The following is a 14,461-nucleotide window of genomic DNA, read 5'->3' on the forward strand; positions in this document are numbered from 1 at the left end:
GTTGGTGATTAACACATAAAGAAAACTATAAGTTTACATCTATCCACTATGTTTTCACTCTTCATTGTTTCTTCTATTCCTTACCATGCAACCACACAAGTATGTGCCAGCTGGCTTGTGATGCTGCATGGACAGGCATCTCCCCACATGCCTGCACCCACTTCAAACAGATCAAGTAGCTTGTATTCAGTAATCAGTCCCCATAACCCTATGAAGAAAGAATCCCAGTATCTACTTCTGAAGTTTTCATTATATCACTGCCACTTTGCCACTAGCGTAGTTTATGTACATTTTTCTATGGTTTCCCATTATGCATTTAAATGAGCTTCATTTGTAGTGACTCTAATAACACAGGGTGGAAAATCTCTTAAAACTTAATTTTTGTGTTCAAAATTATATAGATTTTCTACTTTTTCTGTCCCTTCCTCCCTGCCCCTAAAAAAATATACAAAGCAGATTTTTGTATATGTACTTACCTTAGTGAACTTCTGTAAACTTTGTTTTCTCATCTGCTTAAGGTCTTTCCCAAGTGTTTTCATTACTTTCTCCTTAAAAAAATACAGAAGTACAAACAATGCAATTAAATGTTCAGGTATCATCTGAGCAACAACAACTTTTATCCCCAGTCTAAATCACTGGTCACATGAAACCAGATGTTTGTGGAAGATCAAATCCTGCAGTCCTTCCCCCTCTTGTAGCAAAATTATTGAAGTCTGAGGGCCCTTTTCCACACTCTTGCTAAGCTAAAACTCTCAGCTGACTTCATGAGTTCTGCCTGAGTTAGGAAAATGTATGATCTTTATGACTTGTTCCACAATTATTGTACTGTGTAACTGTGAGAAGATAAATCACTTTACTCTACTCCAGCAAAGCACTGGTGAGTTAGAATAAAAAGAAAAATGAATGACATTTACCCACAACATGTCTTCATCTGTCTTGACCTTCCTAGAAGCAGATCTTTCTAATTTCCACTCCATCTCTGAAGATAAGCTCCTGCCACGATTATCTACCTTAAAAAGTACTTATTTATAATGTAGCTATATTAACTTATGTGCACCCATGCAAATGAACACCACTCACTTTTGAGACACCAGTGTCCTGAGCCAATCTGTCTTTTTGCCTCTCTTCAAGGAGACAGTGATGGGCTAGATGCCCCTAACAGCCACCCTTCTTATTTATACTCCCTATGAACCTCTTAGCTCTCCTGCGCCTTCTGCCTGCCCTACACTCTGCCCTCTAGGAGCCCCCTTATCCCCTGTCCACCCCTTGTCTCCCCAGCTCCTCCCCGCTACGCTCCCCTCCTCCCCGCTCTCACCCTGCCTGTCCCTGATGAGATCTCCCAGAGGGACCGGCGTGCCATTTAAACAGACCGCACGCGCGGCAGGCAAAGCGGGAATCCCCTGCTCTGGCAGCTGATTGGCCGCCCGGCTCTGTGACTGGAGGGGATTCCCTTCTTTGGAACGCTGGGGCGCGGAACGCGGGCAAGCGGCGGGGCCTGCCCGCTCCCTCCCTGGAGGCTCCTGCTCCCGGGCCCGCGGTGGCTGGGCGGCTCGAGCCTCCGCATTGTCTGCAGCGGGGCGGAGCTGCTGGCAGCAGCGCCAAGGCTCGCGGGGGTCCCTCTGCTGCCACTGATGGCGGGCAAAGAAGCGGGGCTTGGCTCGCCAGGCCCTCCAACGGGCTTGGCGGAGCTGCCCTGCCCCCATCCCAGCCTGCTTGCCGCCCCACCGCAGCCGGGGGCGCGTTAGCTGGAGCTGAATCGCAGAGTTGCGGGGCTGAGGATCGCTCGGCAGCAGCAGCGATCCCGGCTGCAGGCGCTAGGAAGCTGAATCTCCCGAGCCTGCAGCTACAGAGCTGAGGAGCTGAAAGCCACGCGCTGTCTTTAATCAAATGTTACGTTGGGCTCTTTCTTCCTCCCTTCCCTCCTCCCATTTCACTTTATGCCAAACGTCTGGGGGGTGCGGGACAGAGAGGGGGAGACCGAGGAAAAGTGCATGAAATGAAATGACAAACCAGCGAAATATTTTATGCCACCCTTTAGCAAACATCTGTTTTCCCTTTGGAAGTGTGAATCTTGGCCCGGTTTGGATGCAAAACCGTCATCACAGGCCTGTTTAGTCTCTAAAATGGATGCGGTGGGGAGGGGGCAGGGGATGTGTCTGCTTTTCTCCAGAAATAATGGGCATCGACAAGTCCTCCCCTCTCGTCCTAAGAAATGGTCCTATTCATCCACTTAATCCTTGATATATTGATTTATTTGGAAATCTGTGTGCTGTCATGAGCATAATCTGTGTTGTCGTTAGTGTGATGTGATTTTGCAAGTACTACACTATATGTGATATCTCTAATGCTGTAACAAAAAAACTCCTTGATTTTTTTTTTAAAGGGTATGTCATTTATGTTTTGTGTACGGTATGTGGAGAGCAGTGTTAGAAACACTGCTGGCCAGGAGCATTAAACATACCACATAAAAATATCTCATAGATTTGATTTGAACTTCTGGGAATATTCACGTGTGAAGCTACGCACCTATGTGACCAGTTTCAAGGACAAGACCAAAGTATGCCTTGAAGAAGGCAGATGAGCCACTACCACCTTCCTCTAGGGTGGTAAAGTGGGTAAAAACACTTTCCCACGTTTTCTAAACTTCCTGTGGAAAGACTGGACTATTCTGATGAGAAAGTTTTAAAAGGAGATTTTTCCTTTAAATTATTTTGCAGGAAAAAAATCCCAGTTTCACAACCAGTTTTAGTTTTATAGCTGCGTGGCTGTACACACAACTCCTAGAGTGAGGAGGAACTGGGGAAGCAAGGTCATGAAGGAGAACGTTTGCTAGCACTTTAGCTTTGAATACTTAAATGAATACCACACAATACAAATACAATATACTTTCTGCTTAATTTATTTCAAGTGTGTCATTTCATAATCCCACAATTTATTTGTGAAATAGAAAGTGTCTGAGTCACTTAACCTTGTTTTAAATGATTTCTTTAAAAACAAATAATACACTAGGTTTTGTAAGCATTTCACCCACACACGGTTGTATTTGCAACACTTCAGATGGTCGTTTAACTGAATATTAATTCCTCTTACAATAATGCTCTTCAGTAAACATTGTCATATAATGTTACAGTGCATAATAATTGGACAGTAGTAAATGCTGGCATGCATTACAGCATGTGCAACCACCAACATGGTGGATAAATAATAGTTAATAATTCTTGCTTGGTTATTGCTTATGTATAGGGAATTGTAATTGTCATTTTGGACTAGATTGTGAACCTCTTGTTCACACTGGTGAGCAGTTCTTTACCTGAGTAGCCTCATTGAAATAAATGGAATGGGACTAGTCATGTTTAAGTGTTCAACAATGTGAGCAAGGGGTTCACAGTCTGGTCTTTTGTGAGCTCTTCAGTGAATTTGAAATGGAGTAAAATCCTAAAATAACATTATTGGCCTTTGTTTGTCAATTTGAATTATGATCTATAAAAATGTAATGTGTGGGGTTTTCAAAAGTGCTCAGCTTTGGCCTAACTGTGCTTCTGTTGATCCCAATTTTCTTTGCTTTCTGAAGATTTTAAAAATGTATATTTCATCACAACACAGCCACCTTAAGACCAATCCAAAATAAATAATATTCATTCAACAGTCATGTCAAAATATAAGTGCAATAAAAACCCTTTAGAAGAAGAAACAAAAACCATACACATGCACATTAATGATATATATTCATCTGCCTCAAATGCAAGTCCACAGTCGTAGCAAAATTTCTCAAGGATATATAGTTCTGCACCTTCCTATTAAACTACATATAAGACTTCATTCTCAAGAACCCTGTTATAAATACATTGCCAAAAATCCATTGTCGGTTGATAAATTTAACTTATTAATTTGTATTACACTAGTGGCTATAGGCTCCAATCAAGGGCCCGTAATGCTAGTCAGTATACACCCATATAATGAAAATATGCCCCAAGGAGCTTTCAGTTAAATATATGACAAGAAAAGAGGTGGATACAAAAAGCAGAGGGGGAAGCACTGTATCTGTGAAACTATTATGATTTGAATACTAAGCAGTGATCAGAGCACACCAGTTTTCTAGTCATTGTTAGGTGTAGACATCAGGAGTGATTTTTAAGGAGAAATTTGAAGGAAGATAATGTAGTGGATTTGGGTGGAACTTTTTGTAAATCTCCTATGCATGTTGGGTAGCAAAGGAGAAAGCATGATATACTGGTAAATGGGTAATATTTTATCTTAAACATGTTTAGATACCGAAATCAAAATAGACAAAAAAACACCCACCACACAGAAACCACTCTGAAAAAAAATTAGAGTTAGGGTTGTTGTGAAATATGGATTTAGTTGTACTTGGTCAGAAAAAAGTGTTTACTGATGAATACAGTAAGACTTATCATGTTCCTTAATACTCATTTCCTTGTTTTAAGTGTGTGGGGGTTTGTAAACAATGTGATAGGTAAGTACAGTGTTGTTGCTTAGGAACCTTAACTGAATTTTGAAACAAAAAGTGTTTTGTTTTTAGAATAGCAGTTAAGGGCTGAGCACCTGCTGACATAGGGCATAAAACCACTAAGCTGCCTTTCTTTGCATTATTCAGCATCTTTTCCATTGGGCATTTCTTTTTGCCTTAGGAGCTGAGAGAAGCTTGCCCCACATACACACCCTCCCTACAATTACAGGTGGGTCAGGTGAGCTCTTCCAGGCCTCTTACGATTGCCCAAGAGATAGAGAGAAAGTTCTGATAGGCTGACAGCCATCACCAGCATTACCACACTTAAACAGTCAGGCCTCTTTACCAAGAAAAAAAGATACCTTTCTCATTCCCATTGCTCCTTCCTCCCCCCTCCTTCCCATCCCTTCTCTTTGGAAGTCAATGAAAGCTTGAGTGCTCAGTACCTCTGAAAAGCAGGCAATTTATTTAGGTGCATAAATCTGGATTTAACTTCCTAACTTTAGGCACCTACATTTAAGAATTTGGCCTTAAATTCTCTGCCCCATGTTCCCTATCTATAAAATAGGGATGTGGCTGCTCATGCACCTTTGTAAAGTGGTTTGAAACCTTCAGATGGAAAGTGTTAGAAAATTGCTGCATATTATTCTGTAAAGTACTTGTGAGCATAGGAGAAGAAGCCCAGAAAGAGCATTAGGAGTGAATGGGAACCACTGTCCAGGCAGAACAGCATACACATAGGATTCTTGTCTCTCTGCCCCATCCAGTTGCTCACTGCTTTGTGTGTGTCAGTAGGAGCTGTGAGATTGCAAAGGGGAATGAAACAGTAAGAAAGGAGTGGAGAGGACCCTAAATTTGCAGAGAGGAGGGTAGCAGAGACATTCCCCAGAGCCTGTAGCAGCTTCTCTGTGACAACTCTGTGCAGTTGGGGTTTTGCATGTATTTATGGGAGCCATATCAGAGTGACAGATGGAGCCAAGGAGTAAACAGTCTCAGTGACAAGTTCCCCTTTAATTCATTCCCTGGTTCCATGCCCCCCTAGATATTAATCCTACTAAATCAATAGGTAGGTGTGAGATTTTCTTTTGTGCCATACATTACACACATTTTGTTTTGGGTCTCACTAAAGCAGATTTATTAAAATTAAAGAAAAGAACAACTCTTATAACAACCGTATAAAGCAGTTTAGAATCAATTGGATTGTGGGCTTCACTTTGCACAGATAAAATCAAATCTTTGATCCCATGTTGGTCTCTTTGCATCACTCTGGGTTCATGTTGTGACCTAGTGATCAGCCCCTGCTGTAAGCTGGTGTAGTTTTAAGCAGCCCTGAGGCTGCTTTAAATTTCTCTGGGGATCGGACTAGCAGAAAACTGGCCTAAAGATCAGGGAGAAGCCGACAGCTTCTGTTGTTCTCAGTGCTTATTTGGAGCATCTAAGGAATCAATCCATGGTATTTTTAAACTGAAGTTTCTTCAGAGTTAAACAGAAAAACCAAAAGCCATTTTAATTAGGAGGCCTCTTAAATATCACATAGACTCTATTTAACAACAAAAAACTAGTGATTTGGAAAATAAAAATTATTTTACTTACATGCTAAAAACATGGTCTTCCAATTTTCAGTCTGCTGTAAGTTTCCGCAGCACAGACTAAATCCCTAAAACACAGGGCTTATAAATGAAAACAGTGCAATTTGCCTCTACTAGCTCTAGGTGGTGCTGATATATTATCTCACCCATCTTGTCTCTCTAATACAGGGATGTCAAATTATCCTAGAGAAGAAAGATCTATCCATTCAGGATGCAGGTGCCATAAATGCTGAGAAAAATCAACTTTAACCCATTATCTTAAGACTTTTTTATTCAAGATAGGCATAAATCCTTACCTTTTCTGCAAAATTAATTTCTGTATTTAACAGAAATAATTAAGATACAATAGCATGAAAACATCAGAGTTTGTCATATAACCAAATGCAATTATTTACCATCTCAATTAGTTTTATAGTCATAGGACCCAATCCTGCAGGCCTCACTCAGGCAAAAATCCCATTGGGTCTGATTTCTATTTACACAAAGACCAGATTACATTGCTTTGGCAATAGTGACCTGAGCCTAAATGAGAATCAGACCTATTGAATTTAACTGGAGTTTGACATGAATTGTGCGTGGAATAGAAAATTTGTTATCCAATTACAGAGACATTGAAAGTTTTCTCTTAATAACATTACTGCTAGTCCTGACTTCTAGGTTGTATCCCCTCTGCAGAACTAGAGGCAGCTGAAGACTTATTGCCCAGTAAGAATGTTCACGTAACCCTAGCCCATCCACTTGCTGCCCAAACTAGTGCTTCCAAAATGTAATAACTTTTAAAACTCCATAAATAACCAGGCAACTTTTAACTATAACTGAAGACAGTGGGCATTTTTTAAAGTTTAGTGAAATTTTCACTCAGATTCTGAATTGCTACAAAAAATTGAAAGAAAATATGTTGACTATATTTTTCCACAATTGTCTTCCTGTTTTTCAGCAATTAAGTTTTGCTGGAATGTCTGAGTTTTAGGAGTTCAAGTTTCTATCCTTGCACCAAAAAGAAAATACAGTCCAGGCATTAGGATAAGTTGCTGAGTAGATGTCCTGAAGAAAATGAGGTCTAAGTAACTAAAAAAAACAACACAGGAGTTTTCATCCATTTATTCATTTTTAGTGTCCAGGCTATAAACTGTAGAGGTTTGGAGTGTAGATGAAGGACTGGTCCTTGTTCTTGTCACTGAAAGTCGTATTCACATTTCTTGACTATCTTGGGGTAACCAGGATTACTTCACCTTGTTCTTTCTTTACCTTCTGAATCATTTTTCTATCAATCATAGGGGAGGTAATATGTACAACAGAGTCTTGGATCACTTGTGTGACAGGATATCTGTCAACATAACTACTAGATCTCTTTCACTTTTCTTAGCTGGAGGCTTTTTCTTGTGACAAACAGATCCATCTGAAGGGCTCCCAGCTGCCTGGTTACTTGGAGGATGACTTATGTAGTGCCCACTCTGACCTACCTTTTCTTGTGGACTCATACACTTAAGGATGTTAATTTTACATCCACTATTGTCTCTATTACTTCTTAGTTCAGTGAAGAGCTCATTTCTTCCCCCCTCCCTTGTCTGTTCAGATATGTCTGAGTGGATTAGAGGTGGATGAGGTAATATATTTTATTGGACCAAGTTCTGTTGGTGAGAAAGACAAGCTTTCAAGCTTACACGGAGCTCTTCTTCCCAGACCTGAAGAAGAGCTCTGAGTAAGCTCTAGGTAAGTTTGTTTCTCTCACCAACAGAAGTTGGCCCAATAAAAGATATTACTTCACCCACTTTGTCTATTTAATATCCTGGGATCAACACTGCATACAATGAATGAATTAGCGCATTCTCCATTCTATGCTTTCTTGAATGCTTGTAAAGCAGTTGTGTGAAATTCTTCACAGAGAATAAAAACAACAGAAGAACATTCATGGTTCAAAGAACTGTATTGTAATGGTTTCAGATGAATTGCATAGGAATACCAGAATCCTCTTCCATAGAAATGTATATGCTAAATTTAAGGAGTTCATATGACACCACTTCCCAAACACTTGGGCTTTGGAAAATATGACAGTATCTGAATATCCTGTATCTACTCAAGAGAGTAGAAATTGTGGCAGGGTTTCAAGGAATCTTGTTTGATTAGCTGATGACAGTCAGGTTGACAATAAATTCAGTCAAGTTGCTAAATTCCATACAAATAAAAATATTGGATAGGGACTCTCCCTCCACACCCTATTGTGACCTTGCAAATTATGCATGTAACTACTCTACATAACCATACTTTACTACTACTGTTTTGGTCCTCCACTTACTACAACACCCTTTGTTGTGTATTACACCTACTGCTAACATTCTGTCTTTAAAATGTGGGTTCTTTGGGGCAGATACTGTTTCTTACTGTGCTTCTACACTGCTGAGAATAAAGTAGTTCTGATCATGACTGGAGTCTGGGGATTCCTGTAATATAAATAAATACAAAGGGCACAAATACAATACACAGAGCTCTGTTTTCCGAGTGAGTGGAATGTAATGCAATCTGATGTATCTGGTTTAGGACCATGGAAGAAGAGGATACCCTCCCTTTATTTCTACCATTTCTCCCTGGGAACTAACCTAGAAGCCCCAACCATTATCCCAGCCCCATAGTGATAGGCACCGTACAAACACATTGTAAAAGACTGTACCTACCCCAAAGGGTAGTCTAAATGGGCAAGACAGAAAAGGTATCAGAAGGGACACAGGAAACAGAGTCCACAGAGGTCAAATGACTTGCCCAACGTCATACAGCAGATTACTGGTAAAGCTACAAAACCCAGGTCTTTCAATTGCCAGTCCAGTGGTCTATCCACTGGACAACCTTTCATTCCAGGCATCCTTCTTGTAACAACAAAAATTGAAGGTGACTGTCCATTGTGTCCATGCAGCAGTTGAGAGGTTAAACAACATTACGTTCGTTACAGAAATGGATACAACCAGGAAATACAAAGCTGAAGCAGGAGCTCTGTTCTGCATGTGCTCCATTGTGCAGAGGTATTACAGACATTGCAGGAAATAGCTAACCTCAAGTATATGTGCTGCATTATGTAGGCACAAACTGGCACATGAAAGATGGAGTTTCGTCCTCAACTTTTTTCAGGCTTTTGTCAATTTGTACCACACCTTAACATTGCTTAATCTCCTTTTATTTTCCATGTTAAATTTAGCAATAATGACTAATATAGTTGGCAGGTGTGTGTGTGTAAGTAGACTAAGAAATACTTTGGCATGGGACAGGATTTGCGTCAGTTGTCAGTCTGTAGCTCATAAATAGTGTCTTATTTGTTTAAAACAACAGTAAAAAAGTAAAACAATGAAAAAACAAAACAAATTCGTACTCTATTTAAAACCCTTACCCCAGAGAATTATCATTTAGTATGTAAACAAACAGTCTGAGGATTTCAGGGTTACATATACTGCACTGCTAGCTCACAATTGTAGTGGGTTTTTAACTTACCACTTTATTGAAAGGTAAAAGTTGCAATTTACAATGCAGTTGTTTACACGGCAAATTACAATGAAAGCAATGAGTTAGAAACTCTTCTAGAAGAGAAAGATCTGTTTCCTGATCCAATGCCTGATTTCCCTCTGTTTGGGGGCGGGGGGGGGGGGGGGAAGGGGGAATCCCTATAGATCTTTCAGTCTGTATGACAAAAATTCTAGTAGTGGATGATCCTTCCCTACGTTTTCCAATTAATCCCATTGTTCATCGTCTGCTCTTTTTTTTTCCTGTGCACATTGATAGTCAGCTATTCCAAACCAGTAGCGTTAGTTGTTTTATCAAAAAATCCTTCTTAATCTTGCCTAGGTTTCAAAATCAAAACAATCATTTGTCAATTTTGTGGACTATATACAATGTAAGACCTCCACTCTGTTTAAAGGAATTAATGAGGTTAACCTCCACCACAACAACAAAACCTTTGGGTTCATGGCTAGAGATATCCCAGTTACCTTGTCCAATAATATTTCATACTGAAATCCAGACCTCCTGAATTATTGAATAGCCACCACTACACATGAAAGTATGACACTGTCTCTCCATTGCCTCTTCAGCAATAGGCAGGATATGTATTAATTAATATTAATAATTTAGATTTATACAAAGATTAAGAATGGGCATCTAGGGCTCCAGGTATCCCTGCCATTAATTACTAAAACAAATCAAATTAAATAGCCCATGCCACACAAAATCAGGGTACTCGGGAGTAACCCTCCCATAAAGCCAGAAACAATTAAAATCTGCAAATTTGATGGATTTAGGTCCCTGTTGCTAGTTTTGCTGTGCTCAGCATGCCGAATCTGAGCTATGGTATTCTGCTCTTTTTACACACATCAAGCAGAAAATCAAATTTGAGATTTACCATATGAATCTGAAAGGAGAATTGTGGCCAGAGTTTGGATAATAAACCCTATTAAACCCTTCCCAATTCCAGTTTTTAATACAATACCAAATAAAACAGATAGATGAGCCATTCAAGCTCAAGCTTTACCGCTAAGTAAAGCTATGGTCAACAACAACAAAAGTCGTTTAAATGTGAATGTGTTCACTGCAGTGTTGTAGCCATAGAATCATAGAATATTAGGGTTGGAAGAGACCTCAGGAGGTCATCTAGTCCAACCCCCTGCTCAAAGCAGGACCAACCCCAACTAAATTCATCCATGTAGTCATGTTGGTCCCAGAATATTAGAGACAAGGTGAATGAGGTAATATCTTTTATTGAATCAACTTCTGTACCTGAAAGAGACAAGCTTTTGAGCTTACACACAAAGCTCTTCAGGTCTGGGAAAGGTACTTAGAGGGTCACAACTAAATACAAGGTGGAATAGATTGTTTAGCAAAAGTAGTTAACACATATTCCAAGAGACCATTCAAGATGAAGTAGCCAGTTAACACCTCTGCAGTCACAGGAAGAAAAAGTGGAGTTAGTGGGTTACAGATTGTTGCAATAAGCTACAAATCCAGTGTCTTCTTTATTAAGTCCATGATTTTCAGGGTATGTCTTCACTGCGAAGTTGTCGACAAAACTTTTGTCTTTCACAGGTACTTAGCCCCTCCCTCCCCCCTGAAAGACAAAAGTTTTACAGACGCAAGTGGCAGTGTGAATGCGGCTCTGTCGGCAGGAGCACTCTCCTTCCAACAAAGCTAATGCCGCTCGCAAAGCTAGAAGTTTTATTGGCAAAAGTGCCGACAAAGTACCGACAAAGAGCGATTACACACGCTGACTTTTAGTGACAAGGCTGTGTCGACACAGCCTTGTCACTAAAAGCTGTGTGGTGTAGACAAGCCCTTAGTGTCCAGCAAAGTTATGAATTTAAGTTCTCAGGCTCATCTTTTTGAAGGTATTTTGCAGGTTTCCTTTGAGGATGAGGAGTAAGAGGTCAGATATGGAGTGATCACTTTGTGAAATATTTCAGGTTTCAGAGTAGCAGCCGTGTTAGTCTGTATCCGCAAAAAGAACAGGAGTACTTGTGGCACCTTAGAGACTAACAAATTTATTAGAGCATAAGCTTTCGTGGGCTACAAAGCTTATGCCCTAATAAATTTGTTAGTCTCTAAGGTGCCACAAGTACTCCTGTTCTTTTTGTGAAATATGTTCATCCACAGGTGATATGGTGCAAGTTCATTCAGAAGTGTAGCGATGGTCTGGTTTCACCAACATAGTTGTTATTGGGGCATTTAGTGCACTGGATTAGGCACACCACATGATGTGATAGGCATGTGTGGGACCCCTGGATCTTGAAAGGTGTGTTGGGTGGGGGGATATATAGATGTGACGGGTTGGATCACAGAAACCCCCTTGGGAGCTGCCACCTAATGTGCAAAGACTACCTCTGCTCCTGTTCTCCCTGCCAGCTCAGGACTCCAGCACCTTGTCTTGCTGAGCCAGCCACTCCTGTCTGGCTCCAACACAGGCCCAGGGTCTGAATCACTTGTCCCAAAGTTGCAAGTTTACCTGAAAACAGCTCACAGTAGTGTGCTTGTCTTTAGCACTCAGATGCCCAACTCCCAATGGGGTCTAAACCCAAATAAATCCGTTTTACCCTGCATAAAGCTTATGCAGAGTAAACTCATAAATTGTTCGCCCTCTATAACACTGATAGAGAGATATGCACAGTTGTTTGCTCCCCCAGGTATTAATACATACTCTGCGTAAATTACTAAATAAAAAGTGATTTTATTAAATACAGACAGTAGGATTTAAGTGGTTCCAAGTAGTAACAGACAGAACAAAGTAAGTCACCAAGCAAAATAAAATAAAATGCGCAAATCTATGTCTAATCAAACTAAATACAGATAATCTCACCCTCAGAGATGCTTCAGTAAGTTTTTTCTCAGACTGGACACCTTCCAGGCCTGGGCACAATTCTTTCCCCTGGTACAGCTCTTGTTGCAGCTCAGGTGATAGCTAGGGGATTCTTCATGATGGCTCCTCTCCTCCTCTGTTCTCTTCCACCCTTTTATATATCTTTTGCATAAGGCGGGAACCCTTTGTCCCTCTGGGTTTTCACCCCCCCTCACTGGAAAAGCACCAGGTTAAAGATGGATTCCAGTTCAGGTGACATGATCACATGTCACTGCAAGACTTCATTACTCACTTGCCAGCACACACATATACAGGAAGACTCACAGGTAAACACAGTCATCTGCGGATAATGGTCCTGTTAATGGGAGTCATCAAGATTCCAGACCATCATTAATGGCCCACACTTTACATAATTACAATAGGCCCTCAGCGTTATGTTTTATATTTCTAGTTTTAGATACAAGAGTGGTACATTTCTACAAATAGGATGATCACACTCAGTAGATTATGAGCTTTGTAATGATACCTTACAACAGACCTTTTGCACGAAGCATATCCCATTTGCATTATAGTCACTTATTATCAAATTTTTAGAAAACTATCCCAGTTACATTATATTCACTTATTATCATGTTTTTATAAAACCATATAGACTGCACAACGTCACAATAGATATTGATGAAGACTGAAAATATTCCTTTCACTCATATCAGTGTATAAACAATAAACAATCTAGAGCCAAAACTGATTCACGGAAGCTGGTATTTGAGGCTGCATCCCTTTTAATCACTTTTCTTAAAAAGCCTTGCCTATGAAAAAACTGAATTAGTCACTTTTTAAAATGTGGTCTGGCATTTCAGATCGAGTGTGCTGTTGTAACATACAGAAAGGCTGGTATGACAGCTGTCATGCTGAGAACTACACAGAAACAAGATGTTCATCAGGCTACACAAATGACAAAATGAATAAACTCTAAGGCCTTGTCTATACTGCCACTTTACAGAGCTGAAACTTTCTCACTCAGGCAGGGCCGGCTCTAGGTTTTTTGCCGCCCCAAGCAAAAAAATTTTTGCCTGCCCCCCACCCCAGTCCTGGGCTCTCCCCCCCCTCCCCACCCGCCCCCCCCAACCCTGGGCTCTCCCCCTCACCCCACCCGCACTCCCTGCTGCCCCAGCCCTGGGCTTCCCCCCACCAGTGCTGACTCTGCCCGCTCCCCCTCACCTCCAGCCGGTCCGGCGCCGGCAGGGTCAGGATAAGCAGCGGGGCTCCTGGGCCGCGCCTCAGCTCAGGGTCCCTCCAGCCAGGGCTCCCGCCTCCAGGACCAGCGGGACCCGGGAGGGCAGAGCCGGGGGACCGCCTGGCAGAGGGCTGAGGAGCCAGGGCAGGGCAGCCCCAGAGTGAGCGGAGCCCCGGAGAGTGGAACACGGGTCCCACACGGCAGCACCCCAGGCACTAGTCCCCACTATGGCCCCGCTGCTGCTGCTGCTCCTGGCCGCCCTGCCGCAGTCCCTGGGCGGCTCGGGCCGCTTCGCCCAGCCCCGGCTGCAGCGCTGGAGGGCGGCCGCCCTGCGGCACCTGCAGGTGGCTCCGTGTGCCCCGCGGGGCGACCCCCAGCCCGAGTGTCCTGCGCTTGGAGCCCGCCCGGCCATAAGGTGCGGGCACTGCTCCCCAACGCGAACCACAGCGGCCCCAGGGCGCCCCCCAGGCAGGACGCGCTGCTGCTGCCAGGGCCAGCTCTAGGATTTTGCCGCCCCAAGCGCGCACACACACACACACACACACACACACACAAAAAAGGCTGTCTGGAATGCCGCCCCTTAAAATGTGCTGCCCCAAGCACGTGCTTGGTTTGCTGGTGCCTGGAGCCAGCTCTGCACTCAGGGGTGTGAAAAAACACACCCCTGAACAGGGCCGCCCGGGGGGGGGGGCAAATGGGGCAATTTGCCCCAGGGGCCCCCACGAGAATATACTATTCTATAGTATTGCAACTTTTTTTTATGGAAGGGGCCCCCGAAATTGCTTTGCCCCAGGCCCCTTGAATCCTCTGGGCAGCCCTGCCCCTGAACGATGCAAACTGAG

General features: G+C 42.4%; 1 protein-coding gene across 1 annotated transcript in view; it reads right to left on the reverse strand.

Moving 5' to 3' along the window:
- Positions 1–974, reverse strand: part of CDC20B (cell division cycle 20B) — a 58,253-nt gene extending 57,279 nt beyond the window's left edge. The window contains exons 1-2 of the mRNA XM_065406567.1: positions 915–974; positions 477–548 (exon numbers count right to left, since the gene is read on the reverse strand). Coding sequence (XP_065262639.1) covers positions 477–548; positions 915–923 — 81 coding nt within the window. The 5' untranslated portion in view covers positions 924–974. The remainder of the gene's footprint in view (positions 1–476; positions 549–914) is intronic.
- Between the last annotated feature and the right edge of the window lie 13,487 nt (positions 975–14,461).

Source organism: Emys orbicularis, chromosome 6 (genome assembly GCF_028017835.1).
Source record: "Emys orbicularis isolate rEmyOrb1 chromosome 6, rEmyOrb1.hap1, whole genome shotgun sequence".
NCBI lineage: Eukaryota > Metazoa > Chordata > Testudines > Emydidae > Emys > Emys orbicularis.